Source organism: Chelonoidis abingdonii, chromosome 3, assembly GCF_003597395.2.
Source record: "Chelonoidis abingdonii isolate Lonesome George chromosome 3, CheloAbing_2.0, whole genome shotgun sequence".
Lineage (NCBI taxonomy): Eukaryota > Metazoa > Chordata > Testudines > Testudinidae > Chelonoidis > Chelonoidis abingdonii.
In genome coordinates this window covers 27,619,675-27,645,193 of record NC_133771.1, presented here as the reverse complement: position 1 = coordinate 27,645,193, position 25,519 = coordinate 27,619,675, and the positions used below count along the sequence as shown (strand labels likewise).

Sequence of the window (25,519 nt, the reverse complement as noted above, 5' to 3'; positions counted from 1 at the left end):
CTGGAGCAAAAAATGCTGACCTTGACTCCAACAGACAGGACATACCTTCTGTAAGCCAGCCTTGTGACATTCTTCTCTTCACCACACAACTGCTGGATAGCTTCAGCGATGTGCCTGTTCCTCGTCCTGGGTAACATGAGCTTAATCCAGGTGACCTATTAATGATGGTTCATATGAAGACTCTCCTGACTTTATCTGAGTTACTCTTGATTTCAAACCAATGTAAATGACAAATGAATCAGGCCAAGTGTTTTGGTCTTGACAACTTTAACTACCAAATACTACCCTGTTCACTACTACAGACAGCTAATAAACTATGAGCTTGCTAACATTTTCAACTCATACAGCCTTAGGAATTAGGCTCCAGACCTCAGCCATAGACAATACCTGCAAGAGCTTGATTCTCAAAGGTGTTGATCATTATTAGGAGCTAGGGTGCTCAGCACCTTTGAAAAATCAGCCCATTTCTATTTAGGTGATTGAATATGAATGTAAGAGGCTAAATTCTGTCCTGTTTCTTTATAAGGAAATGAACAAACTACTAAATGAGGGATTCAGCTCATGCTGTATTCACTGAAAGTAATATTATGAACAGTTTCCAATTGTAATTCAATTACACTGACAAAATCCAAGTAGGCACAAGTGTCAATTCAGCTCTTCAGTACCTTTTTTTGGTCTTAATAAGTAACAGATGATGAGAGGGTCTTATGGGTCAACTCTCATTGTTATCCCATTTCTTTACATGTCTTAATAACAATTGTCAGAACTCCAAATCTGAAATCAATCTCATGGAAGAAATTCACAAACACACATTTTGATACATGTATACTCAGAATGTGCCTTCTCTTTTCAGGAACAGATGCCTGGAAGCTACATTGCTGCAGGCTGGTGAGACATGTACAACCATGTAATGCCTCTATCTAATGTCATTTCTGTATGACAGCCAATTGACTGACCATGTCCAAATGGCAGGACAGATAAGGTCACAAACACAATTCACTGAGAGTCAAGAGGGGGAAATACAGCTCCAAAAGACAAGCAGCTACTATGAATTATCTTTCTTAAACAAGAACCACTTACACTGCTTCACAGACCACTCTGCATTAGGAAGATTATGATAGTTCATTGCATATCGGTCCTAGTGAGAATTTACATTCAGCTGTTCAGTATAACCCATCACTGTGTCTTTTAGAAAATGTTTAAATAAAGTTAAGTATCTGTTTAATCATCTCCGAGCTCCTGTTTGCATAAGCTGTTTATTGATGAGGGTGGGGGAAACAGAACTCTTCTATTTCATCCAGAAAGAAGTGATTGATAATGTCATTTGGAAAGTGTTACTGGAGAACAGTTAAGACTAAGCACGTGATTTTGGATGGAGATGTTGAAAATTGTTTAATCTCTGCAAGTTTTTCGGCTGGAACCACACAGGAACCATACCAACTGGATACCAACCACTGTTATCTATCCTGCATTAGGTTTGGTGTGATGTAATGCCAGGATGTCAGTGGCTCTCTAAACTGCTAACATGGCTGGGTTTTATCTACTGCACTGGCGCTGAAGTGACACAAACACGTGGACTGCCTGGAAACATGATCCTGAGCTAACAGGCTGAGAAACGTGATGTGCATTGTTATGCTATGCTGTAGGTGTTATTTCAATACTTTATAAGACAACCTGTGTGTCTGGCTAGTAGCATTGTTATTGTTCCAATGCATTCATTTATTTCCATTTATCTTTGGGTTTGTGATTTTTGCCAATGAGCTTTGATTTTATTTAAGATATACTATTTGGAACCTGAGGCAAAGATTAATTTGGGTAATTTAAATGAAAAAGACCTCAATTCTAATCCCTGAGACTGATGAATGAAAATGATGGTCATGAATGAAGGAAGCTGGAAGTCCCTTCCTCAAACATTGTTGAAAAGATGTGAACCAAAAAGGACCAAATCACCTGAAGGATTCAATACTTTGTTACGGTCTTCTTAAAGAATTCCAAGCAACTTTTTTTTAGGACAAAGTGTAAGTAAAATAAAATAATATATTGATCCAAAGACACAGATGATGCTTAAAGGAAATTAACCCAACAACGGTTATCTGGCAATACCAAAGAAGGACAGACATTTGTTATCGATTCAATCAGGTTGCAACACTATTACTAGATGTCTGGGACTACCTGGCAGATAAAAGTGCAGTGCAGGTAACCCCATGTTTACACCGCAATTACCCAGGGGACTTTTGCCAACTGCCCTCCCCCCCTTTTTCCCCATCCACGTCCCTCCAGCAAATCCATTGCCAGGACCTTACCGTACCTTATCCATGGCCCCTTCCCCACACAGAGGATTAAGGTGGGCTATAATAATAATGGGGGTTGGCTCCCTGCCACACCAATCATAGGAGTCCTCCACTGCCCGCCCCCCCCCCCTCGTTTGCTCCTTTACCAAACACCTCTTTTTAAGTTCTTTTCCAAGCCATTTATCTGGTTGTATGCCTTTCCTGTGGAGTACCTGCACTGGGCAGCCGCCCTATACATAAATAAAGATTAGAAACTATTGTCTCAACATCCATTTTTGTAGAATGAAACAAATGTTATTTTTTTCTCATGTTCTCACAAAATTCCTTTGAAAACTGATCTCAGTATAGAACTAGGCAAGAGTGAAATTAAGAAGGTAATTTTAACACAAAGCCATAATCATATAAACACATATGAACACCAAATGCTTCTCGTAAAACAGGCTACATAGAATAAAACCATGTGCACCATTTCCCTTACTGAACAAAACTGAAAAGGATCTGCTATTCATGTCCATAGCAAGTAGGAGAAGATATCGGGAAGGAAAGACAAAACAGTGAACAAAATCTTCCGGAGATCTGAGCCAAGTTTTCTGAAATTGGATGGAGAGTAAAAAAGACCAAACTATAGTAAGCGTGAAAAAAATTATCAGCTTGCTTCCCCCCGAAGAATACTCAGTTCAGCCAAAAGGAGGAGGGAAAAAGAAAAGGTTTAATTAATGAAAAGTATTTTGCTTATCGCAAATAAAACTATTGCAATAATATGTCCAAAACAACACTGAAAAATTTCCAATTTTAAGATTTCAGAACTTCTCATTGGTTATTTCTCTTCATGGCAATGATACATTGTTCTAAACACCTTTATTGATAACTATTGTTTTACATTGTGACCAGGGTGTAAATGACTTACAAGAATTGTGTGACACATTGTATAACCCTGCAGCATTACAAGTTACTTTCCTAGTTTATAATTTACATATTACACAAATGTTTTTGCCAATTTCAAAGTTTTCACCAGTTTGAGAGATTTACTGTACCTATAATGAGAGAGATACTTTTAGAACTTGTAAAAAGTTACAAAATAACTGAAAGTATGTAAATGTATGTATATTGTTAGCATTTTCCACAAATCATGAGTAGTGATGATCAACTCTACATATATAACTTCATTTGTCTCTCATGTAGAAGATCTCCATCTGAAAAGCAGGCAATTGAAACAAACACATTACTGAGGCAGCTGTTTTGTCAAAAGAAATTCAGTTTGTTTTGCCACTCAGATCCAATGCTGAATAGCACTGAGGGCAGTACTGTAGGTTCTGAGAGCAGGATGAGTCCCTTTGTAACACATCATAAGAGACCCTGCCTCTGCACTGAAGCCAGCTTCCTGCAGTTCTTTTGCTATTTCCTCTATATCCCAACGCCCCTCTTCCTGGTTGGCCACTAAGTGGTTGATAAGGTGAGGGTAGAACACAGTAGATATGCACTTTACCACTAATTTTGCATTCAGGAGCAAGGAAAGAATTTCAGAATCACAGCTGGAATCATCAATCTGCAAAGAAAGAAAAATACACAAAAATGAAGACTGAATTATTGGTCACATCCATAGATTTTTTTTTTTTTAAGGCCACAAGGGACCATGACCATTATAACCATCAACTATGACCTCCTCCAACATGCTTTTTACTTGGGAAGCAGCAATGGTAGGATGTTTTGCATAGCTTAATAGCAATAGTGATATATACTTTACACGCCCAGGAAAACCTTTAACAGTCATCATTTATTTTATTAATAAAACCTCACATTTCAAACTAAGGAACAAAGAAACTAAATAGAAGATAGTGCAGAGTTTGGAATAGATTCCCAGTATCTTCTCTATATACTAGAAAACTCCCTTTCTATCTTTACGTTAATAGAAAGATTGTCAAGGTTGCTTCCCCACTCTGAACTTTAGGCTACAGATGTGGGGGACCTGCATGAGATGCTCTAAGGTCAATTACCAGCTTAGATCTGGTCTGACTGCCACTGCTCACAAGCACTACTTTCCTTCCCTGGGTAGCCTTGAGAGACTTCACCAGTTTTCTGGTGAACACAGACCCAAAACCTTTGGATCTTAAAACAAGGAGAAATTAACCATCACCCTTCCTTTCTTCCACCAACTCCTGGTGGATCCAGATCCAACCCCCCGGGATCTAAAACCAAGGAAAAATCAATCAGGTATTAAGAAAAAGGCTTTTAATTAAAGAAAAGAAAGGTAAAAGAAAACCCTCTCAGAGAGATTAGCATACCAGCGACTCTCACAGACAACAGATTCAAACACAGAGGATGTTCCCCTGGGCAAAAACTTAGTTACACAAAAAAATACCCAAATACCCAATTTGACTATTCCTCTAATTGCACAAGACAGGTTACAAAGAAATAAACATAAACCTATTTATTTCCTTCACTAATACTCACTACTTAATAAGAGGCTGAATTCTGGAGCTTTCCCACTCCAGTCAAAGTGAAACTGACCCAGACAAAGTGAACTTCCCTCCTCCCTTTTGAACCATCTTGTCCCCCCATTGGTTCCTCTGGTCAGGTGTCAACTAGGCTGAGTGAACTTCTTAACCCTTTACAGGTAAAAGAGGCATTAACCCTTAACTATCTGTTTATGACAAGGATTAACAGAGATTCATATGGGAGATTGTAAGGTAAACTATATTTTCTGACACACTGAATGGTGTGCACTATACAGGCAAGTGTCTGAACAGAGCTCAGGACCAGAACTCATAACCAGGCTCAGATTTTCGAAGCCCAAAGCCCCCAGCAGCTCCCATTGTGGCATACAATGGGTACGGAGTTCTTTTGAAAATTGGATCTATGTCTGTATGGACAATGCTACAGGATTAAGTTTTTAAATTCAATTTTAGTGAATTTAGCAGATAAAACAGATCTAAGTTCCTAGAAAGACAAGACTGCTTTAATGACATAAAGCATCTTATGTCTCCAATGTCCAGAAAAAAACTAATAAGCAACAGAAAAGAACATTGTAAGAAGTATGTAGAAACCGCCTTTATTTCAATGCACTCCATCAGATAAAATCTGAACATACCAATTAAACTGTTTAATAAATAATGAGAGATTTCCTGACCAGACAATTTTTTTTAATTTAAATTCCATCTGCCTTTTCCTCAACATTGGTCCCATTTTCCAGAATAACTGCCCACTACATTTTGATGGCTGGTAGAGCAGACAGTGTTAATAGCACTCATATTGTTGTCTGAAGTGATCTGATACAGCAGCACAGCTCTCCCACTTCTAGGCATATGTAGCTGAATCTGTGACATCTCAATAGTGAAGTGACTATGACATCTTGGAGATATTTGACAACTTATTCCTAGACAATTTTTGACTCAACCAGAATCATATATCATTTCACTCTGATTTTTCAGGACAACATCCAACTTTTTCTTGGCTATCATTTCTGATTGTCTTTTTTGTCTACAGCTAAAGCAGCTCAGGACTTAGCTTCTCAGTGTTTTTGTTAAACTGTCAGGCTGAATTCCCCCTCCCCACCCAAGCATCAGGATGGACATTTCTTGGTTAGATCCCAATTTCCTATTTCATCATTTCACCTCAATTTCTCAGACAATAGGGGGAATTACCAGCTCTGTGCCTTTGTCTGGGAGATTAAATATGGCTCGGGTACAGTGAGCCAGCAAACTGAACTTAGTGGCTAAGGACAGGTCTATACTACCACTTAAGTCAATCTAACTTGCATCGCTCAGGGGTGTGAAAAAGACACCCTCCTGAGCGATGCAAGTTACAGTGACCTAAGTCCTGTCCACATTGGTGCTATGTCAGCGGGAGATGCTCTCCCACCAACATAGCTTCCGACTCTCGTGGAGGTGGAGTAATTATACTGATGGGAGAGCATTCTCCGATCTGCATAGAGCAGTGGTGCCAAAACTTTCTACTTCGGGGCCCCCCCTTATCCTTCTCCATGCCCCGTCCCCCCTCCCCAGAGCTGGGAGTGGGGCTGCGGTTCTGGGAGGGGAAGGGGGGGGCATTGACAGGCTGGTAGCCCCGCCCGGGCCCCAGCTGCCCTCACCCAAACATTCCTCCCTGCCAGTTTGGGGACCTCTGGCATACAGCATCTTCACCAAACGCGCAAAAGTGGTGTAGCTGCAAGTAGCGCTTCTAGTGTAGACGTGCCCTTAGACATCACTGTTTCTCACACCACAGTGGCTACATTGAGATGTTCACTCCATATTCAGAGGAACGTGAAGAATTCAAAAGAAGCCTATGCTGGATCCTGCTAATCTTGAAGTCAGTGGGACAGCTGCCATTGACTTCAACAAGGATGAAACTGAGCCCTAACTGAAGAAACCACACAAGTTATTTTAGAATAAAGAAATTTATTATCTTTAGATCCTTTCACCCTTATGAATGTAAGCATCTCTCTTGTGTTAAAGAGATGACGGGAGAAGTCAGCATGATGCTTTATCTTTATGTATGAAAAAAGTGCAAGAATAATTTCTTGCTCCTTTTTTAAAGGTAGAACCCAACCTCTCTTTCTTTTTTTAAAACACTGGAAGAGAGACATAGTCTGGAAGCATGTCAGCATGCCAAGAATGTTCATTTGATGAACCATACTCCTTAGATAATAGGCTCCAGGTACAACTACCTTCCTTCTTTGAATTTGCCTTAAAAACTACCCTTTATTATTATTGGTTTATTAATTAACTTCCCTCCCTTACGGACTTCAGAGACTCTTGTAGGGGAAATGCTGGATTTTTCAAGCTAAAATGAAAGACAGAACAAAGATTTCTAACCAGCACAGGAGCAAAGATCTGGAACAGCTTTCCAAGGCAAGCAGGGGAGCAAAAACCCTAACTTCTTTTTAAGGCTGAACTCGATAAATTTATTGAGGGGATTATATGATGAGATCACAAACAATGGAATATGGCCCATCTGTGACTACTATTAGCTAGTATATCCAAGGGGCGAAGATAGGACACTAGAGGGGAGGGCTCTGAATTACAACAAACAATTTCTTTCCAGGTATCTGGCTGGCACGTCTTTCCCAAATGCTCGGGTCTAATTGACCACCATATCTGGTTGGGAAGAAATTTCCCCTCAAGTCAGACTGGCAGAGACCCTGGTGGTTTTCCTGTTCAGCATGAGTCACTCGTTAGTTTGAACTAGAGCTGTCAATTTATTGCAGTTAACACCTATGATTAATGGAAAACAAAATTAATACATTCATTTTTTTAATGGTGTTAATCTCATATCTTTGGGCAGGGACGGAAATAGGCATCGGCTGTGGAGGGACCTCACAGTGTCCAGTCAGGTGCAGTAACCCAATCCCCTTCTGGAGGGTGGGAAAAGAAGAGGAGAGGAAAAAGGAAGTGGTTCCTATCCCAGCTCTGGCTGAGAGGTAGAAATCCTGACCTCCAGTGCCCCAATGCCCCTAGGACTGCCCCCCAACCACATTCTGTGCCCCATTGCCCCCAGCCAGCCTCTTGCTCCAGGAACCGACTCCCCCCTGCCTCCTCATGCACCATTTCCGAATGCCCTCCCAGCAGGTCCCTCATCCAAGCCCCACCTCCCCACCATGCCCCCAGCTGGCCTCTTATTCTGAGGACTGACCTCCCTCACACCGTGCCCCATTGTGCCCGGCCGGCCCTTTGCTATGTGGACTGACACTCCCCGCCCCCCCCCCATGCTGTGCCCCCTTGTCTCAAGTCGGCCTCTTACTCCGAGGACCAACACCCCTGGCTAGCAGCTCGCTCTGGGGAGTACCCCATAGAGAACAGGTGCATGGCAAGCTCAGCCTTTCACCACCAACCTCTCCTCCCTGCCACACGCCAAATTCCTGAGGTAAAATCCATATCCTCCCTTGCAAACAAGGGTTTGCCGAGCTAAAGGGAGCCCACCTGGCTCAGTAAAAGGAGGCGAGCCCCAGTACCAGTAACCACCATTCCAGAAGCAGCAGCAAGGCATCTCTCTCCCCTCCTCCTGCACAAGTCATTGCTTGCTCCCAACCCCTGCCTCCCCAAACACTGAATGCAGATTTCTAAGATGAAACTTTCTTCCTCTTTGGATAGGAGGTGAGCCTGGTGAGCTCAGAAACACAATCAAACAGGAGCAGCACCAAGAATTCACCCTTCTCCTGCACAACTCACACCCCTCCCATCTCCAGAATACTGACTTTCTGAGATAAAAAAATCTTACCCCTTCAATATGCTGAGACTCTCAAAGGAGAAGAAGTAGTAGAACTAAGTGCACTGGTAGGCTCTAAATTTGATCTTGTTTTATTTTTGAGTGCAGTTATGTAAAAAAAAAAATAATTCTACATTTATAAGTTCAAGTTTCATGATAAAAGATTGCACTACAGTACTTGTATGAGGTGAACTGAACTACTATTCATTTTATTTTTTTTTACAGTGCAAATATTTGTAATAAAAATTATATAAAGTGAGCACTGTACACTTTATATTGTGTTGTAATTTAAATCAATATATTTGAAAGTGTAGAAAACAACAAAATATTTAAATAAATGGTATTCTATAATTAACAGTGCGATTAAAATGGCAATTAATCACAATTTTTTTAATGGCTTGACAGCACTAGTTTAAACTAAAATGATGTATTTCTCTGTAGCTTAAAGTCTTTATGTCAAGATAGGGGACTTCAGAGGTTATGGGTCTACTACAGGAGTGTGTGGGCAAGGTTCTGTGGCCTACAACGTGCAAGAGGTCAGACTAGATCATCATGATGGTCCTTTCTGGCTTTCAAGTCTCTGTGGTACAACTCCCCGAACCTGCATTTCCCTTTTATTTCATTTAGATACAAGTTGTACTTCTCACTGACACTTTTCTTCACACTAACATCTTTAAAATACATTTCTTGATTAAGAATTTTTTAAAAATCCTTGGCACATTATCAATCTGTTGCATGAAATTACCTCCAGGGATGCAAAGCTAATTATTTCAATGTACAGTAGTTCTTGCCTTACTCTCTGGAGGAACAATTCTAAGAACACTAAAAAATCAGATGGAGTTACCATCATGGGTTATACCTGGATTTTAGTTTTGTGCTGTGTGGCTCAGAACACGTCAGCTTGTGGATGTGCTAAAGTGACTAGTTTTCAGGTTTTAAAGACATTTTGGCTGGTAGTACACAGATACATTACAGACATGTAAAGCATGAATTATTATTTATAATTTGTAAAATCGTAGCGTATAGTAGCCCTAGTCACGGACCAGGACTCCATTGTGCTAGGCACTGTACAAACGCAAAACAAAAAGACTGTCCCTGCCTCAAAAAGCTTACAATTTAAATACGAGACAAATACTCCATATGCAATACACACAGACACCTCAGATACATTTATATTATCAACATTTTATGGAATACAAATACACATGAAAAATACCCACAAAACTCACAGCAATCACATAGTCTTGTAAACACCTTAAAGGCAACTGCTAAAATACACCTACCACCCCACACTGGAACTCATACGGACTATCATCTAACAATTATAACTCGTACTTGATGGGGACTCCATCCTGAAAGAAATTTTCCTGAATTCCCTCTTCTGGCCTTCAAACAATGCCCCCAGCCTCTCCAAGTTAATCATCAGAAGCAAGTTCCCCACAGACCAGGAAACACCAACTCAAAGTGACACCAGATCCTGCCAGAACAACACATGATATCTCCACTGTTACATGATAAATACCACCCCACCCCAGACATACTTTACAACAGGGATCGGGAACCTTTCAGAAGTGGTATGCCGAATCTTCATTTATTCACTCTAATTTAAGGTTTTGCATGCCAGTAATACATTTTAACATTTTCAGAAGGTCTCTTTCTATAAGTCTATAATATATAACTAAACTCTTGTTGTATGTAAAGTAAATAAGGCTTTTAAAATGTTTAAGAAGCTTCATTTAAAATTAAATTAAAATGCAGAGCCCCCCAGACCACTGGCCAGGACCCAAGCAGTGTGAGTGCACTGAAAATCAGCTTGCATGCCGCCTTCGGCACCCGTGCCATAGGTTGCCTATCCCTGCCTTTCAAGATCCCTGGATTCTGCACATAACTATCACAACATGTGATGTACCTTATCCAGTGCACTATATGTCCCAATAGCAAATATGTGGGTGAAACCAGACAATCATGACGCTCTTGAATGAACTCACACAGGAAAATAATAAGAGAAAAACACCATATCACCTGTGGGTGAACACTTTTCACAAAGTGATCACTCTATAGCTGACCTATCAGTCTTCATCCTCAAAGGAAACACGCACAAAACTTTCAAAAGACGAGCCTGGGAGCTTAAATTCATAACTCTGCTAGACACTAAAAATCAAGGACCAGACAGACACACTGGATTTACGGCATATTACAACAATCTCTAACCCACTAACAACCCCCTCCCCACACTCCAGCTGCCCCTCCTCCCATCCTTTCCTCTCTATGACTGGAGGGGTGTTAATGGGCCATTTCACCTTGAATTATCCCTTGAAATATGTTAACTACTTATGTTAAACTATCTGTTCCACCCTGTATTTAGCAGTGACACAGAGGGCTTGTCTACGCATACAGTGCTGTAGCATGTCGGGTGACGACACTCTATGTCAGTGGGAGAGAGCTCTCCTGTTAGCATAAGAAAACCACCTCTATGAGAGGCAGTAGCTATGTTGGCGAGAGAAGCTCTCCTCCGACACAGGGATGTTCACACTGGTGCTTATGTCGGTGTGACTTTTCATGCCCCTGAGAAACATAAGTTATGTCAATTTAAGCTATAGTGTAGACACAGCCAAAGATAGTTTCCCAGACCTGAAGAAGAGTTCTGTGTAAACTCAAAAGCTTCTCTCTCTCACCAAGAGAAGCTGGTCCAATAAAAGATGTTACCTCACCTGCCTTATCTCTCTAATGTCCTGGGACCAACTGGACTACAACAACAGTGCCTACAACTACTAAAATACACACCTATTCACCCTTTTTCTGGACAGAGATCAAGTGTAATATGTCAGGATTGACTTATTTGTGGCTGAAGCAATTGTTTTCCCAACCAAAGCTATGCCGTGTTCTTTTATTTAACATATATAAACTGATTTTGTGAATATTTACACAGCAAAATAACAAAACTGTAAGAAAGATATAAAATGCCGGTTAAACTTAGCAGGTCTTAGTCATCACTTTGGGAGACTGTATACAATGATAACAGTCTTTATATAGCACTCTGTAAAGTCCTGTACAAGTATTAACTAGTGCACACAGTTCCTCATGAGTATTGTGAGTAGTACCATCAGTAGTATTAACCCCATTCCATAGCATGCAAAACCAAAGAGCAGTGTAATTAACTCAAGGCCACACAGTGTACATGGCAAAGATTAGGACTTGGGAGTTCCTGGCTATTACATCTTTAGACCACCCTGTTCATTAAACCAGTCCTATATGGATGCAGGCAATATAGCATGAAACATCAAGTGGAGATACACTAAATATTTGAGGTGAAATAATGTGTTGCTCTCTGAAAATCTATCCAGGTGCTGTCAAGGCCCAGTCCAGAACAGGGATGGACAGGAATGCCTTTCTCACCTCAGTGGCTTATGGTAGTTCCCAGCTGGTGTCTATTGGACAGGGAGATGCTGAGATACATAGCGTTATCAGAGGGAAAAAAATGTTACCATAAAGAGCGAGGTTTTATCCTTTTCTGTTGATTAATAACATCTAACCATGCTAGTGGTAACGTACTATTGCCGATGATGCATCAGACAGAACAGAATTGAGTTTGTTCTTCATGTAAGTATTAGTTTTGCACTGTTAGCAGAGGTTAAAAGTTGGTTTTGTCCCTGAACTGTACAGGTATGGCTCAAGGACACACAGGGATTAGATCTCTGGAGTAAGCTGGTGATATTCTTGCAGTCACTTTTCTGGCCATACACACTGTTTAAAAAGATTCCAACAAAGAAGAAACTGATAAACCAGGTTGCAAGTCAACAGTCATTAATGAAGAAAGAGGCTAGTTACACAGCTGAAGAGGATCTCAAGGAATATGGAGCTGATTATTTTGGCACAATCACCCAGAATTAGTCAAAAACAAATAATTGTAAATTTATTTTCCAAGCTTCATTTTTTGTAAATTTTTATGTTAGAAAAGGAATAAATTGTTTTGAAATATAAGGATGTATCCCAGTACATCAAAAATGAATATATAATATGTAAGTAGGCTAAATATCAACAATTATTTTAGACTAACTAGAAAAAAAGTCATGTTCAAGTCCCACTTTCAACTCAAGTCTGTTGGGTACAGGCAGCATTTTTTGCTGACTACATAAGCTCTAAATCTATGGCTGCTTTAACAGTATAGCTACAAACAGCCTATAGAATTGTTGTATTATAAACAATCAGTCTTAACCTTTGCATGCTGACATAAGAAAGAAGACAACACTGAAAGTGTTCTAAGAAATAAGCAGCTCTTAAAGAGAAGCTCTGAATCCTACTGACATTCATAAACTACTTAACTGGTTATACTAAGATAAAGTTTTCTAAATTATTCATACACCATATTCACTGCGAGGAAGTAGTCTAGTTATTTCTGATATATAGAAGATGGAACTGGCAGTTTGCAAAAGGTTACACAATAATAGAGGTCTGAAGTTTCAGAAAAGCTTAAAAAAACTGGCTGTTTTATTGTCGGCAAAGGGTGTACAATCCAAGTATCAGCACTTCAGCATCATCCTTTTAACTGTAAACATCCATAAATCTGTCAGTATCATACAACAAATGGCTAAATAATACATCGTGCCAGCAAGCAACTGCTGTATTTTTTTCACAGCCATGTTTGTGAGCCGTGCTAGCAGTATGTCAGGGAATCTGACTATTTTACTTTGCCAGATGGCATATTTCCTTTCCCTGTTTAATATAAATGGGAATTGGCCTTCTACAACAAATGTGAAAACTAAGTAAAGCCAAAGCCAATTGCTTGACTACACTTGTGGTTAGTTATTAAAAATATTCAAGAAACCAAGTAGCCTAAGTTTAGTCAAAGACAAAACAGTACAACAAAAAGCAATCTTGCAGCTTCAAATATATGCATTTGAGATTATCTATATTAATAGTAGCCTTTTTTACGAGGTAGTGAGCATTCGGTACATCACCCAAGCTTTAACAGACCAGTCAATACCAGCTTCTTATCTTGTTTTTCTGTGCTATCCTGTACCTTTCTCTTATCTTTGTTTTTACCATCACATTCCAGGTGTCAGTGCAGGCATCCTCTAACTGTACCAGGGCATAGTGTTTGTGCCATGACAGGTTTTGTATTTGCTCTTGCCAAGAGCAAAAGTTAGCTATTGAAAAGTGTTATATAGGATATTCCTTAGCATGAGTGAAAAGCATTTTGGGAAGAGCACAATATAATTTGCAACTGCATCACTTATTATACTGTCTACAATATTAATGTAATGATTCTAATACACAGCATACAGGTTGGCTGACACAATCTTTTACTAAAATTCCACCTGAAGTAATTATGAGAGTGAAAAATAACTGGCAAGAGGCATGCTTTCTGGAATGCAACAAAAACACTTCCAAACACTACAAGATTTACAGAGAATAATGGTAATCTCTTCTGTATTACCTGCTTTTCAAATACTGTCTAAAATCTCTTATTAATCAACCTTTCAGTCACTGACCAAACTACTCTAGCTGAAGTGAAGTCAATAGTAAAACACCCATTGACTTCAACGTTTGAAAGAAACGAGCCTATATGAGAGGCCTAGTGCAGTGGTTCTCAAACTTTTTTTTTCATAGACCACTTGAAAATTGCTGAGCGTCTTGGTGGACCACTTAATGATCTTTGCAAATGTTGTTTGTATTGTTAGCTAACTACTGTAAAGCACTCTGGATAAAAACGCTATATGTAAAAAAATGTAATAATTAACTTTTTTTGTTCTACAAATAAACCATACAACTCATATTTTAATATCAGTAGTCTTATCTTTCTAATGTAATGGAGGTGCCCTCTCTCCCCCACCGTGGTAGCCCCTGAACTGGAACTGGGAAGGGGGGGGTGTCTCTGTCTCTCTCCCCCACTGCAGCAGCCTCCGAGCTCGGGCTGGGAAGGAGGGGGGGTCTCTTCCCCGCCACAGCAGCCAGAGCTGGGGAAAGTCGCCTCTTTCTCTCATTGCTGCACCACTGCACATTCCAAATTCCCCCCACCTGCTCTTCTCACCCCACTGCCCCCTCCCACCTACCCTCTATTCCCCCCAAGTCCACCACCTCATCTTACATGTGCGCCTTCTCCAGGCTTCAGGCACCTAAATAGCGGAGCCGTGTCTGCAGGGCTCCACTAATTAGATGAATGGCTCTTCATTGTGTCATGTGCAGTCGCACAAGCGCGCACCTTAGAGGGAACTACCCATAGACCACCTGAATGGAACTCATGGAGCACTAGTGGGCCAGGACCACACTTTGAGAAGCTCTGGCCTAGTGTATAAACTTCCGTTTTCTTTAGTGAATATAAATTGTAATACATTTTTATCTTAACTGGGACTTATATTAACAGGATCTAAGGCAACTCTGTCTCCTTGCCTTGTTGCTGAGAGCAAATTATGTCACAAATCACATCAAGAATGTGTGGAGACTTTGAGGAATCTGGCACTTTCTGCTCCCTCCAATTCATCTCCGATTAATCCCATGCTTTTTATATTTTGGAAGAATATCTGGCTTGTGGTTTAGTGACTGATATGGTCAAAGAACCACTCTTAAAAGTGGCGGGCGGGAACCTTTCCAAAGATCAGGGCTGCCCACCCTTGACCCAGATTGGACCACATTATTGGGGTACAAGACCTGTACGTGACACTACACCCCATATTTTCATAGAAATATTGTTATAATACGATTATAGCATAACTATGATGCTTTGTTCAAGATAAGGCATGTGAGATATCATTGGAAAGGTTATGATTTGCTGAATATGATTATCCTATTTGTATGCATGTATCATTTTTACATCTAAAATTAGGAATATTGACTATACACGTGTACTACAAAAGTATTTGTACCTGGGGAACACTCACCAGACAGAAAGAATCAGTCTGGACCATTAGGGAGAACCATAGATCTTTGAAGATGCTAATCTCCCACCTTCCTGAAAAGCTTTTCTGAGATGCTACAAACAACCTCTGACTCATGGATGCTTTGACACTGCAGGATCATGTGATCAAGTTATCTGGTACTGGATTCCATGATAGAATACCAGTATTTTTCCACTGTGAGGGGAGAAACCACACTGGAAAACAAAGGATTCCAGCCATACGTAAAACCTACTTAAGGCAGGAGAGTGACGTAATCAGCACAGAACTTTTAAAAAATTCTTTGTAGACTGTCTAATTCTGACTCTTTATTGAAAATTTTGTAGATTAATAAGTAAATGCAGAGAAGCCATGGTTAGCTTTCCTTAAAAGCATACGGAAAGTTCGTTCCACGAGAACCTTATTGTATGATGTATTTTGAAAGTTCCAACAGTCAGTTTTCCATAAGACCTTTCAGGTCTGCTTATAATAAATCCTGGTTTCTGCAGGTTATAGCGACAATGGAAATTGTGAACAAATTGTTATTCTTTATTATATTTTCCGTGGCAGGCAGATTTTTGTCACATGTGGCACAGAAGTAAAAAAGGCTAACTTTTCTAACTGCAGCTGCTCATCATGTTCTAGCACATGCCCTGGCAATTTCTATCCTGTTACAAGGAGGTATTGTGAGTACTGGATTCTACATCATTCTGTTATACTCCCACTAATAATCTGATGAACATACACAGCAACTAAATAAGTATTTTCTCAAGTACATCAGTGGGTTTTGCATCTTTGAAATGAAGATTACAGAGTTTTTTTAAAACATATATTAGTGATTTTAACAAAAGCAAGTCAGTCACTGTCTACGTATGGGTTCACAGACTACTAACATGTCACAAAGAAACTTTCTATGTAGTAAAGGGCTGAGGAGGTAGTATTTACATCAGATTAGGTTTTTGGTACGATTTTGCACGGAAATCTTACAAGGATTTTGTTGCTGAAATCTTATTAACTGACCTTGGACACTTTAGCTACCTTTAAACAAGAACTCAAAAATGGATTTAAACCAAAAAATGGATTGAAAGCAAGAAGAGACTGAGCTGAAAATGACAATGAAAGGAGCAAGTTTGGATATAGGGTTTTGATTCTCAATCAACCTTTTTCCTCACAAAAACAAATTTGAGCATTGTCAGAGACTCATGGTTTTGGTTTCTGTCTGTTTTAAGTTGTAACCTGATGTTACAAAAAAGAAAGTTAAGCAAAAATATGCTAAGAAAATTAATCTTGAGACATAATGATAAAGCTTCTTCTAGTACGACAGTCTCATGAGTTTGCCAGATTAAGAGTTTACAAGAACTCCTCGATTAAATTTCTGCTTTGTATCACACAGTTGCTTACCTACTTTTCAGATATATACATATGATTGACAGATATACACTTACTTTGGAGATAGCAAAAAGAGTTAAACATTAAGATACATTAGATATGTCACCATCCCAAATTCTCAATAGGAATTAAATGAAAACAATGTGGTGGTTTATAGGCATTATTGATGCGTTTGTCAACGCTATAGTTTACGTTGCACTGAAATTTGAACTTAGAGTGAAATTAAATCCCTGTGTTGTGTGTGAAAAATGTAAATCAGCATCAACAAGACTGAATTTTCCAGAAAGTTAGAAGTGAATCTGTTAATATAAATTTGACTATTTGCAAAAAACACTCCAAAGGGATAAACAATCCTACCGTGTGTATGGAAGAGTCTACAACAGTGGGCTATTTATGCAACAGTATGGAATAAGTTATTTTAAAAGAACTAAAACAAATCTCCTTTGTATAACATAGTAGTTTCTGTTCCATCACATTAACTTACAACTGGGTAGTCAGATAATTAAAACTAACAGCATTTGTAAGTTCTTTTGAATGTATAAAGGATCTTTATCAGCCCTATGGCTGAAGACAAAATAACTTTAGAAAATCTTAATAATGACAATGTACTCAAGAGACTCTACTTCCAATACGAAGATAAAAGAGCTATTTTATTACCTGAAAGTATGAAGGATGGTTAATTCAACTGCTCATACCTTAGTAACAGCTGTTATCTGCTCCAGTGCCAATGCATGAAGATCTTGGTCTTTACTTTCTACCAGCAGTTTCAGGGATGGCAGCAGGAGGGACTGGTTAAGCAGCAGCAAACATAATTCCTTTGTACACTGAAAACAAAAAGTAACCCCAGACTGTCAGAATTCAGGAGACACTTGGTAACATTATCCACACACAATTTTATGAAAACTTTGTGTCAAATGCAAAATGGAAATAAAACTTTTAAAACAAATGAATTTCCCAGTAGAAATAAGCCTGTTTGGAAACTTGAAAGCACAAATTAAAAAAGGATGTGGTACAGGGTTGTAAGTAGAAGGTTTAGTATATATATGAGAAATGAGGCAAGTACTGAATACTTATTACAATCCACATAGAGTTTTACCGAAAGAAGAATGGAGCAATCACTGCTCTCTGTGGGACTAATACTTTTGCTGTGGTCACTGAAACACTGAAAATTGTAAGACGTGAGGTAAGACATCTGTAACATTTCTTTAACACAGTTATATAGTCATAACGTGGAATAAAATAAAGAAGGAATATAACAGCTCCTCATGTCAGAGTCCGGCATCATAAAGCTGTCCCCAAAATCTTGTCAAATGACTTTTACAGAGCTCTGATGCAGTATATTAGTTTCTCTATTTTAATATGAGTTTCCATGTTTTATTATCCACCATGAACTATTTGGCTTTACAATTTTGGTATAGTGTGTCCTCATACAAAGGCTGGCAACAGAAAGTGAAGCTTAAAAAAAAATACTGAGTAGGATTACTTCCAAACACTTATTTAGGTCTACTATGTTAGTAAAAAAAAGTGAACATTTATTAGTCTTTATCTTATACATGTAGAATTATTTTATTTAATCTACTATGGTGCATAAATGAAACACTGACCAATTTTAAAAAGGGATTAGTTTACCTCAAAAATCAAATTATAACTTTCCCTTTATGAACAACAATCTAACTTGTCCAGAGTGACCAGGTTCAAAGATCTAGTTTACTCTGATTCCTCAATACTTTGTTTCCAGTGAACAGTACTCTATCTGGTAAGCTTGTGTATTATATAACATAGATATTATTACAATATCATTTTAGACATCCACAGACATGCTCTATGCTTCAGAAAAACATTGAAAGACACTGCACCTGCCCGAAAGAGCATACAATCTAAAAAGGGAACTCAAATTTTTTTTTACCATTTAAGGTCAAATTTGATGAATCTGGTGCCCAAAGGTGCTGCTAAATGTAGTCATGCCCTTGGGGTAGTTATATCTTCTCTAACTTAAAAAAAATGGAAAATGATAAATTGGTGTATTACGTACTTGAGTTTGCTGTTATGGATTGAGATCTTAAAGTAGGGTACCTACTGACATCTTTTTTTCACAATCAATTTATTTTCAGATAATGCAGCCACTCTTCAGTTCCCCCCTCAACTGCATTTCTGACAGCAAAACATTAATTTAATTCTGATGAATACCTCAAAATGCAATGTAACTACAAATTACATTGTGCTTGGAAACAGTTCATGGTAGCTACAAAAAAATCTTTCAAATTTCCACTGCTCAGAGCCAGTCTAAACAATACAGTAGTAAAAATGTCTTTGTCTTGTCTACACTAGCACATCACCAGCAAAGTTCTAATCAGGAAAGAGTTTACACACAAAAAACAGCACACAAAGGACTACTAGCAAAACATCTTCCAACTGCATTCACCAGTTGCCTGCATTGCAGTTTAGCAGACAAAAATTGAGAACCTGCTATACTTTGCTATCAACAAAACTTCTCTCTATGATATCAAGTAACACATTTTGTTATTATTGCAGCTCAGCAGAGGTCGGTGAGCCTAAGGAGAAAACAAAAGGTTTGTAATACACTGTGGAGATTTTGTCTTTTGTTGCCAAAAAATAGACAGAAGTGTGTCATAAGTTTTTATAAAATTAAACAACGGCTAAGTCTGCGGTTGACAGGCTTTGCTTTCATTGAGAACTAACATTACAGGAACAGATGAACAGCTGTATTGAAAAGACTATAGAGGGTGGGGCAAAATTAAAAATATTACCCCCTTTAAGCCTTTGATATTTTGATTTTCTCCTTCATTTCTGCCAAACAGCAACATACGAAGGAGATTACAGAATGCAAACTTAGCCATTTATAATTCTACAAGTCCCTTTGTGTCTGGAAAGCACAATTTATCACCATGGATACACCTTTATGTTAGGAAAAATAAATTTTGAGGGTTGTAGGATGCACAACCTGAGTGTAACAGCAAGTTTATAGTCCTGGTAACATATCTGAAAACTCATCAAAACCATAAGAGAAGAAGCAGTGCCATAGGGAACAGCTTATAACTATAAAAAAGCTTTCAAAAGAATCCCCCCCAGAATCACACTTTTGTACCTTAAGGTGGTGGGAGGAGAAAAGGAAAGGCAGCTGATTTAAGTACACTGTTAAACATAATTAGGTACAGTGAGCATTTCTAAAGCCAATGACTAGGAAAATGAAAAGGTGTTTTAAAAACACTGCTGTGCTGCTGAATAACAATTTGTTTTCTCACTGAAGTGATTTAATATATTATAGAAAAAATGTAATTAGATGATGTAAATTTGCAAATGCAGTTAATGTAGATATTAAAATCATTATTTTTGCAACAAATAAATGTTAAGTCAAACAGGTATGTCAGCCCTTCTACAATAATATTTATTATCAACTTGCATCCTTTGCAAAATTTTACAAAGAACACCACATAATGCTGATAAGAATTACACATAGGCCCCAATAATTCCTTATAGCTAGTCTTGAATGTAAAGCCATATTTAGTACCTTAGTCACGGGGAGTATTAATATTGATAATACAAATATACATAAATGAATTTTGAAGTGGTATTATTTATGTATTTTAGACAGGAGTAATAACACACCCTTCCTAAAAATTAAGGTCCCAATTCAGCAAAGTACTAAAGCAAATGTTTAATGTTAAGCCCATGTTTATATCCCAATGGGAATACTCAAGTGCTTTAAGTTGAGTACGAGCTTCGATGGTTGGCTGAAGTGGGTTCTAAAGAAACTCATGCTACATTAGATTCAGCCATTCCATAACCAGGAACATTTTATGTTTAAAGACACGTTTGAGTTTTTTTAAGCATAGTTCAAGAACATCCACAGATATTTCATGATAATTTGTATAAGAAGATTGCTCTTGAACTACTGACCTTGCATTCTGAGGTTTAGCCCAGGGCAAACACGTATAGTTGAAATACAAAAGGAAACACAGACACAACCTTAGCTGGATTTCTGAATGTAATGCTAGTGCCATATTTGATTAAAAACTATAAATTGCCATTACTAGGCCTTCTAAATCTAGTATATGCTTCTGGCACCAGTTGTTGCCATCAGTGAAAGGCAACACTTTTTTAAATCCACTTGGCCAATTTGATCAATGCTGTACTGTATATGCACTGGTGCAGCGGGAAGGGAAAATCACTTTGTAATTTGGCTAATCTGATTTCACATAGAATTCTCACTCCCTGATCTTCTGCATTCAGCATGAACCATACAAGAAAGTCCACTAGCTCTCAAGATAGGGTTGGGCAAATCTTTTGGCCTGAGGGCCACATCTGGGTGAGGAAATTGCATGCAAGGCCATGAATGTAGGGCTGGGGCAGGGGGCTGGGGTGTGGTGTGCAGGAAGGGGCTCATGGAAAGGGGTTGGGCAGAGGAAGGTTGTGGGTGGGGACTCAGGGCAGGGGACTGGAGTGCAGGAGGGCTGTGAGGTACAGCAAGGGGCTCAGGGCAGAGGACTGGGGTGCAGGAGAGGTGCGGGATGCGGCAGAGGGCTCAGGGGTGAGGACTGGGGTGCAGGAAGGGTGCAGTGTGTGGCAGGAGACTCAGGGCAGGGAGTAGAGGTGCAGAGTGCAAGAGAGATTTGGGGTGCAGGCTCCAGCCTGATGCCGCTTACCTAGAGCGGCACTCTGGCGGCAGCAGTGCGCATCGAGGCCAAGGCAGGTTCCCTGCCTGCCCTGGCCCCGCACCACTCCGGGAAGTGACCGGCACCATGTCCCTGTGGCCCTTGGGGGATAGGGTGGAGCAGATGGCTCCGGGTGCTGTCCTCCCGAGTAGGCACTGCCTCCCGCAGCTCCCACTGGCTGTGGTTCCCTGTTCCCAGCCAATGGGAGCTTCTGGGGAGGCACCCACAGGGAAGGGCAGCCCTTTGCCCCTCCTCCCCCAAAGGCTGCAGGGACATGGTGCCGGCTATTTCCCGGAGCGACAATCCTGCGGGCTGTATCCAAAACCCTGATGGGCCGGATCCAGCCTGTGGGACGTAGTTTGTCCATCCCTGCCTTAAGATCTTCTCTCCTGGAGGCATAAGACTCAGAAGTGACAATCATAGAATCATAAGAGATTAGGGTTGGAAGAGACCTCAGGAGGTCATCTAGTCCAACCCACTGCTCAAAGCAGGACAAACCCCAACTAAATCATCTCAACCAGAGCTTTGCCAAGTCAAGTTTTAAAAACTTCTAAGGATGGAGATTCTACCACCTCTCTAGGTAACCCATTCTAGTGCTTCACCACCCTTCTAGTGAACTAGTTTTTCCTAATATCCAATCTCGACCTCCCCCACTGCAACTTGAGACCACTGGTCCTTGTTCTGTCATCTGCCACCACTGAGAACAGCCTAGCTCCATCCTCTTTGGAACCCCGCTTCAAGTAGTTGAAGGCTCCTATCAAATCTCCCCTCACGCTTCTCTTCTGCAGACTAAATAAGCCCAGTCCCCTCAGCCTCTCCTCATAAGTATGTGCCCCAGCCCCCTAATCATTTTGTTTGCCCTCCAGATATGGCTTCATCAGTGCCAAATAGAGAGGAATAATCACTTCCCTCGATCTGCTGGTTAGCCATTTTGGCAACCAGGGCACACTGTTGACTTATATCCAGCTTATCATCCACTGTAATTCCCAGGTCCTTTTCTGTAGAACTGCCGCTTATCCGGTTGGTCCCCAGCCTGTATCAGTGCATGCAATTCTTCCATCCTAAGTGCAGGACTCTGCACTTGTCCTTGTTGAACCTCATCAGATTTCTTTTGGACCAATCTTCCAATTTGTCTAGGTCACTCTGGACCATATCCCTACCCTTCAGCATATCTACCTCTCCCCCCCAGATGAGTGTTATCCGTGACTTGCTAAGGGTGCAATCCATCCCATTATCCAGATCTTAATGAAGATGTTGAACAAAACCAGCCGCAGAACCAACCCCTGGGGCTCTTCGCTTGATACTGGCTGCCAAGTAGACATCGAGCCATTGATCACTACCCATTCAGCCCGATGATCAAACCAGCTTTCTATCCACTTTATAGTCCACTCATCCAATCCATACTTTTTTTAACTTGCTGGCAAGAATACTGTCGGAGACCTTGTCAAAAGCTTTGCTAAATTCAAGATATATCAGATCCACCACTTTCCCCATATCCACAGAGCCAATTATCTCATCATAGAAGGCAATCAGGTTGGTCAGGCATGACTTGCCCTTGGTGAATCCATGTTGACCGTTCCTGATCACCTTCCTCTTCTCCAAGTGCTTCAAAATGGATTTGTTGGGGACCTGCTTCATGATTTTTCCAGAGAGTGAGGTAAGTTCCCCAGATTCTCCTTCTTCCCTTTTTATAAGATGGACACTATATCTGCCTTTTTACAATCATCAAGGACCCTTCCCCACCATCGCCATGAGTTTTCAAAGATAATGGCCAATGGCTCTGCAATCACATCAGCCAACTCCATCAGCACCCTCGGATGCATTAGATCCGGCCCCATGGAATTGTGGATGTCCAGCTTTTCTAAACAGTCCTTAACCTATTCTTTCACACTGAGGGTTGCTCACCTCCTTCCCATACTGTGCTGCCCAGTGCAGCAGTCTGGGAGCTGACCTTGACTGCGAAGACCGAGGCAAAAAAAAACAAAAACAAAAAACATGGAGTACTTCAGCTTTTTCCATATCATCAGTCACTAGGTTGCCTCCCCCATTGAGTAAGAGTCCCACACTTTCCCTGACCAACTTCTTGTTGCTAACATACCTGTAGAAACCCTTCTTGTTACCCTTCACATCCCTTGCTAGCTTCAACTCCAATTGTGCTTTGGCCTTCCTGAGTACACCTCTGCATGCTTGAGCAATGTTTTTATACTCCTCCCTAGTCATCTGTCCAAGTTTCCATTTCTTGAAAGCTTCCTTTTTGTGTTTAAGCTCACCGAAGATTTCTCTGTTAAGTCAAACTGGTTACCGGCCATACTTGCTATTGTTTCTGCACCTCAGGATAGTTTGTTCCTGCACCCTCAATAAGGCTTCTTTAAAATACAGCCAGGTCTCCTGAACTCCTTTCCCCCTCATGTTATTCTCCCAGGGGATCCTGCCCATCAGTTCCCTGACGGAGTCAAAGTCTGCTTTTCTGAAATCCAGGGTCTGTATTCTGCTGCTCTCCTTTCTTCCTTTTGTCAGTATCCCAAACTCGACCATCTCATGGTCACTGCTGCCCAGGTTGCCACCCACTTCTACTTCCCCTATCAATTCTTCCTTGTTTGAGAGCAGTAGGTCAAGAGGAGCACGGCCCTAGTTGGTTCCTCCTGTAATGATGGTGTCTTTAGGGAAAGATTTCTTTCTGATCTCAGTGAACACCCTGGCCATCAGTGAACATCCTGTATCATAAAGTTTAAACACCTTTTCAATTATTGCCTTTAGACTTCAGAACCACAAATGCTACTGGTAGTCAGAAAGTTATCCAGTCTTTTTTTTCTCAAAAAGCAGCTGATTTATGCTTCTCTCCCTACTCAAAGTATTTAATAGGCTCCACTGACAGATTCTGCAAAATGCAAGTTTTGATCAAATGGTTTTAGCAATGGTTCTTAAACTACCCTTGTCATAAATGGATAGGTAAGGTAAGGGTTAAGTTTCTTTTACCTGAAAAGGGTAACCGAACACCTGACCAGAGGACCAATCAGAGAACTGGATTGTTTAAAGTCAGGGGCTCACCCCGCGCCTTCTTAACACACGGTTGTGGTCTCCAATAATACAGGGGCAAGCTTCTTGAGACTTAGCCCTGATCCTCCCAGTGGTCATGCTGGGTGAACCAGAACAAAGACGGTTGGGAAGTCTTTTCCTGGGAGGGGATGGCAGGAATTCGCCCGGTATGTCCAGTCTTGTTTTAGGCTGTGCCAAAGGTCGGAAAGCTCAAGATCTGGCCAGGCCCCTCTCAGCCACTCCCCATAATTGAGGTACCCATTTCAGCGAGTACGTTGTGGATACTTGGGTCCTTTTCGGAAAGCCCCAGTGGGAGCAGTACCGTACTGGTTTCGTGGACTTTGCTACCCGATCTGCAGACGCCGTGGCTCTGGGTAACCGAAGCTGAGCGGCTGTGCCAGGCCTACCCCATCTTTCACCAGGGTCGGTTGGCCCTCCGAAATCCTTACCGATTTTCCAGGATCTAATTTCCTTGGCAGGTCACCCGTGGAGGACCTGTGGGACATCCCTTGGAGCAGTATCAACTGTGGTTGCCACCCATACCACCTCAAACCAATGGCCTCGTGGAAAGGGTTTAATAAACCTTGGCGGCCAATGATCCGTAATTCGTTTACTGAATACTCCCCGATGATCTGATCCTAAGTCATTGCAGCAGTTGTCTTTGCTTCCCAGGAGCTGTCCACCTCCCCAGTTTAGTGTTTCCCTTTAACTTGTTATGGCCCTGATAGTTACGGCGGCCATTACCGTTGGACGCACCAATGGAGGTTTTACCCTTCGCCAGGGACTAACTCGGCTTTTTCTGAGCAACCTACCAACACCTGCCGTCCATTCTTACCTTTGCTAGAGACTCACAGGATACTCAGGGAGAGCAAAGGCTGGTACGATACAATACGAGCGTTCTTCAAGAGAGGAGACAGGTTATGCGTCTTACGGCGCAACAGTCATAGATCGTAACATACAGGTAAACTTACACCCCAAGACCATCTAGTGATTACTTTCGGATTCTGGGGGTTTACAGATGTTTAGACGAGGTATTAGGGAAGATTAGAAGAAACTT

The 25,519-nt window shown here is 40.6% G+C and overlaps 1 protein-coding gene across 2 annotated transcripts in view; it reads right to left on the bottom strand.

Annotated features, from left to right (window-relative positions):
* Positions 1 to 2,979: 2,979 nt before the first annotated feature.
* The window catches only part of NBAS (NBAS subunit of NRZ tethering complex), a 405,412-nt gene continuing 382,872 nt past the window's right edge, over positions 2,980 to 25,519 (bottom strand). Inside the window, exons 51-52 of one of the 2 annotated variants that reach the window (XM_032778999.2) lie at positions 17,449 to 17,577; positions 2,980 to 3,837 (exon numbers count right to left, since the gene is read on the bottom strand). In XM_032778999.2, coding sequence (XP_032634890.1) covers positions 3,562 to 3,837; positions 17,449 to 17,577 — 405 coding nt within the window. In that variant the 3' untranslated portion in view covers positions 2,980 to 3,561. The remainder of the gene's footprint in view (positions 3,838 to 17,448; positions 17,578 to 25,519) is intronic. The other variant, XR_012655479.1, reaches the window with a different exon arrangement.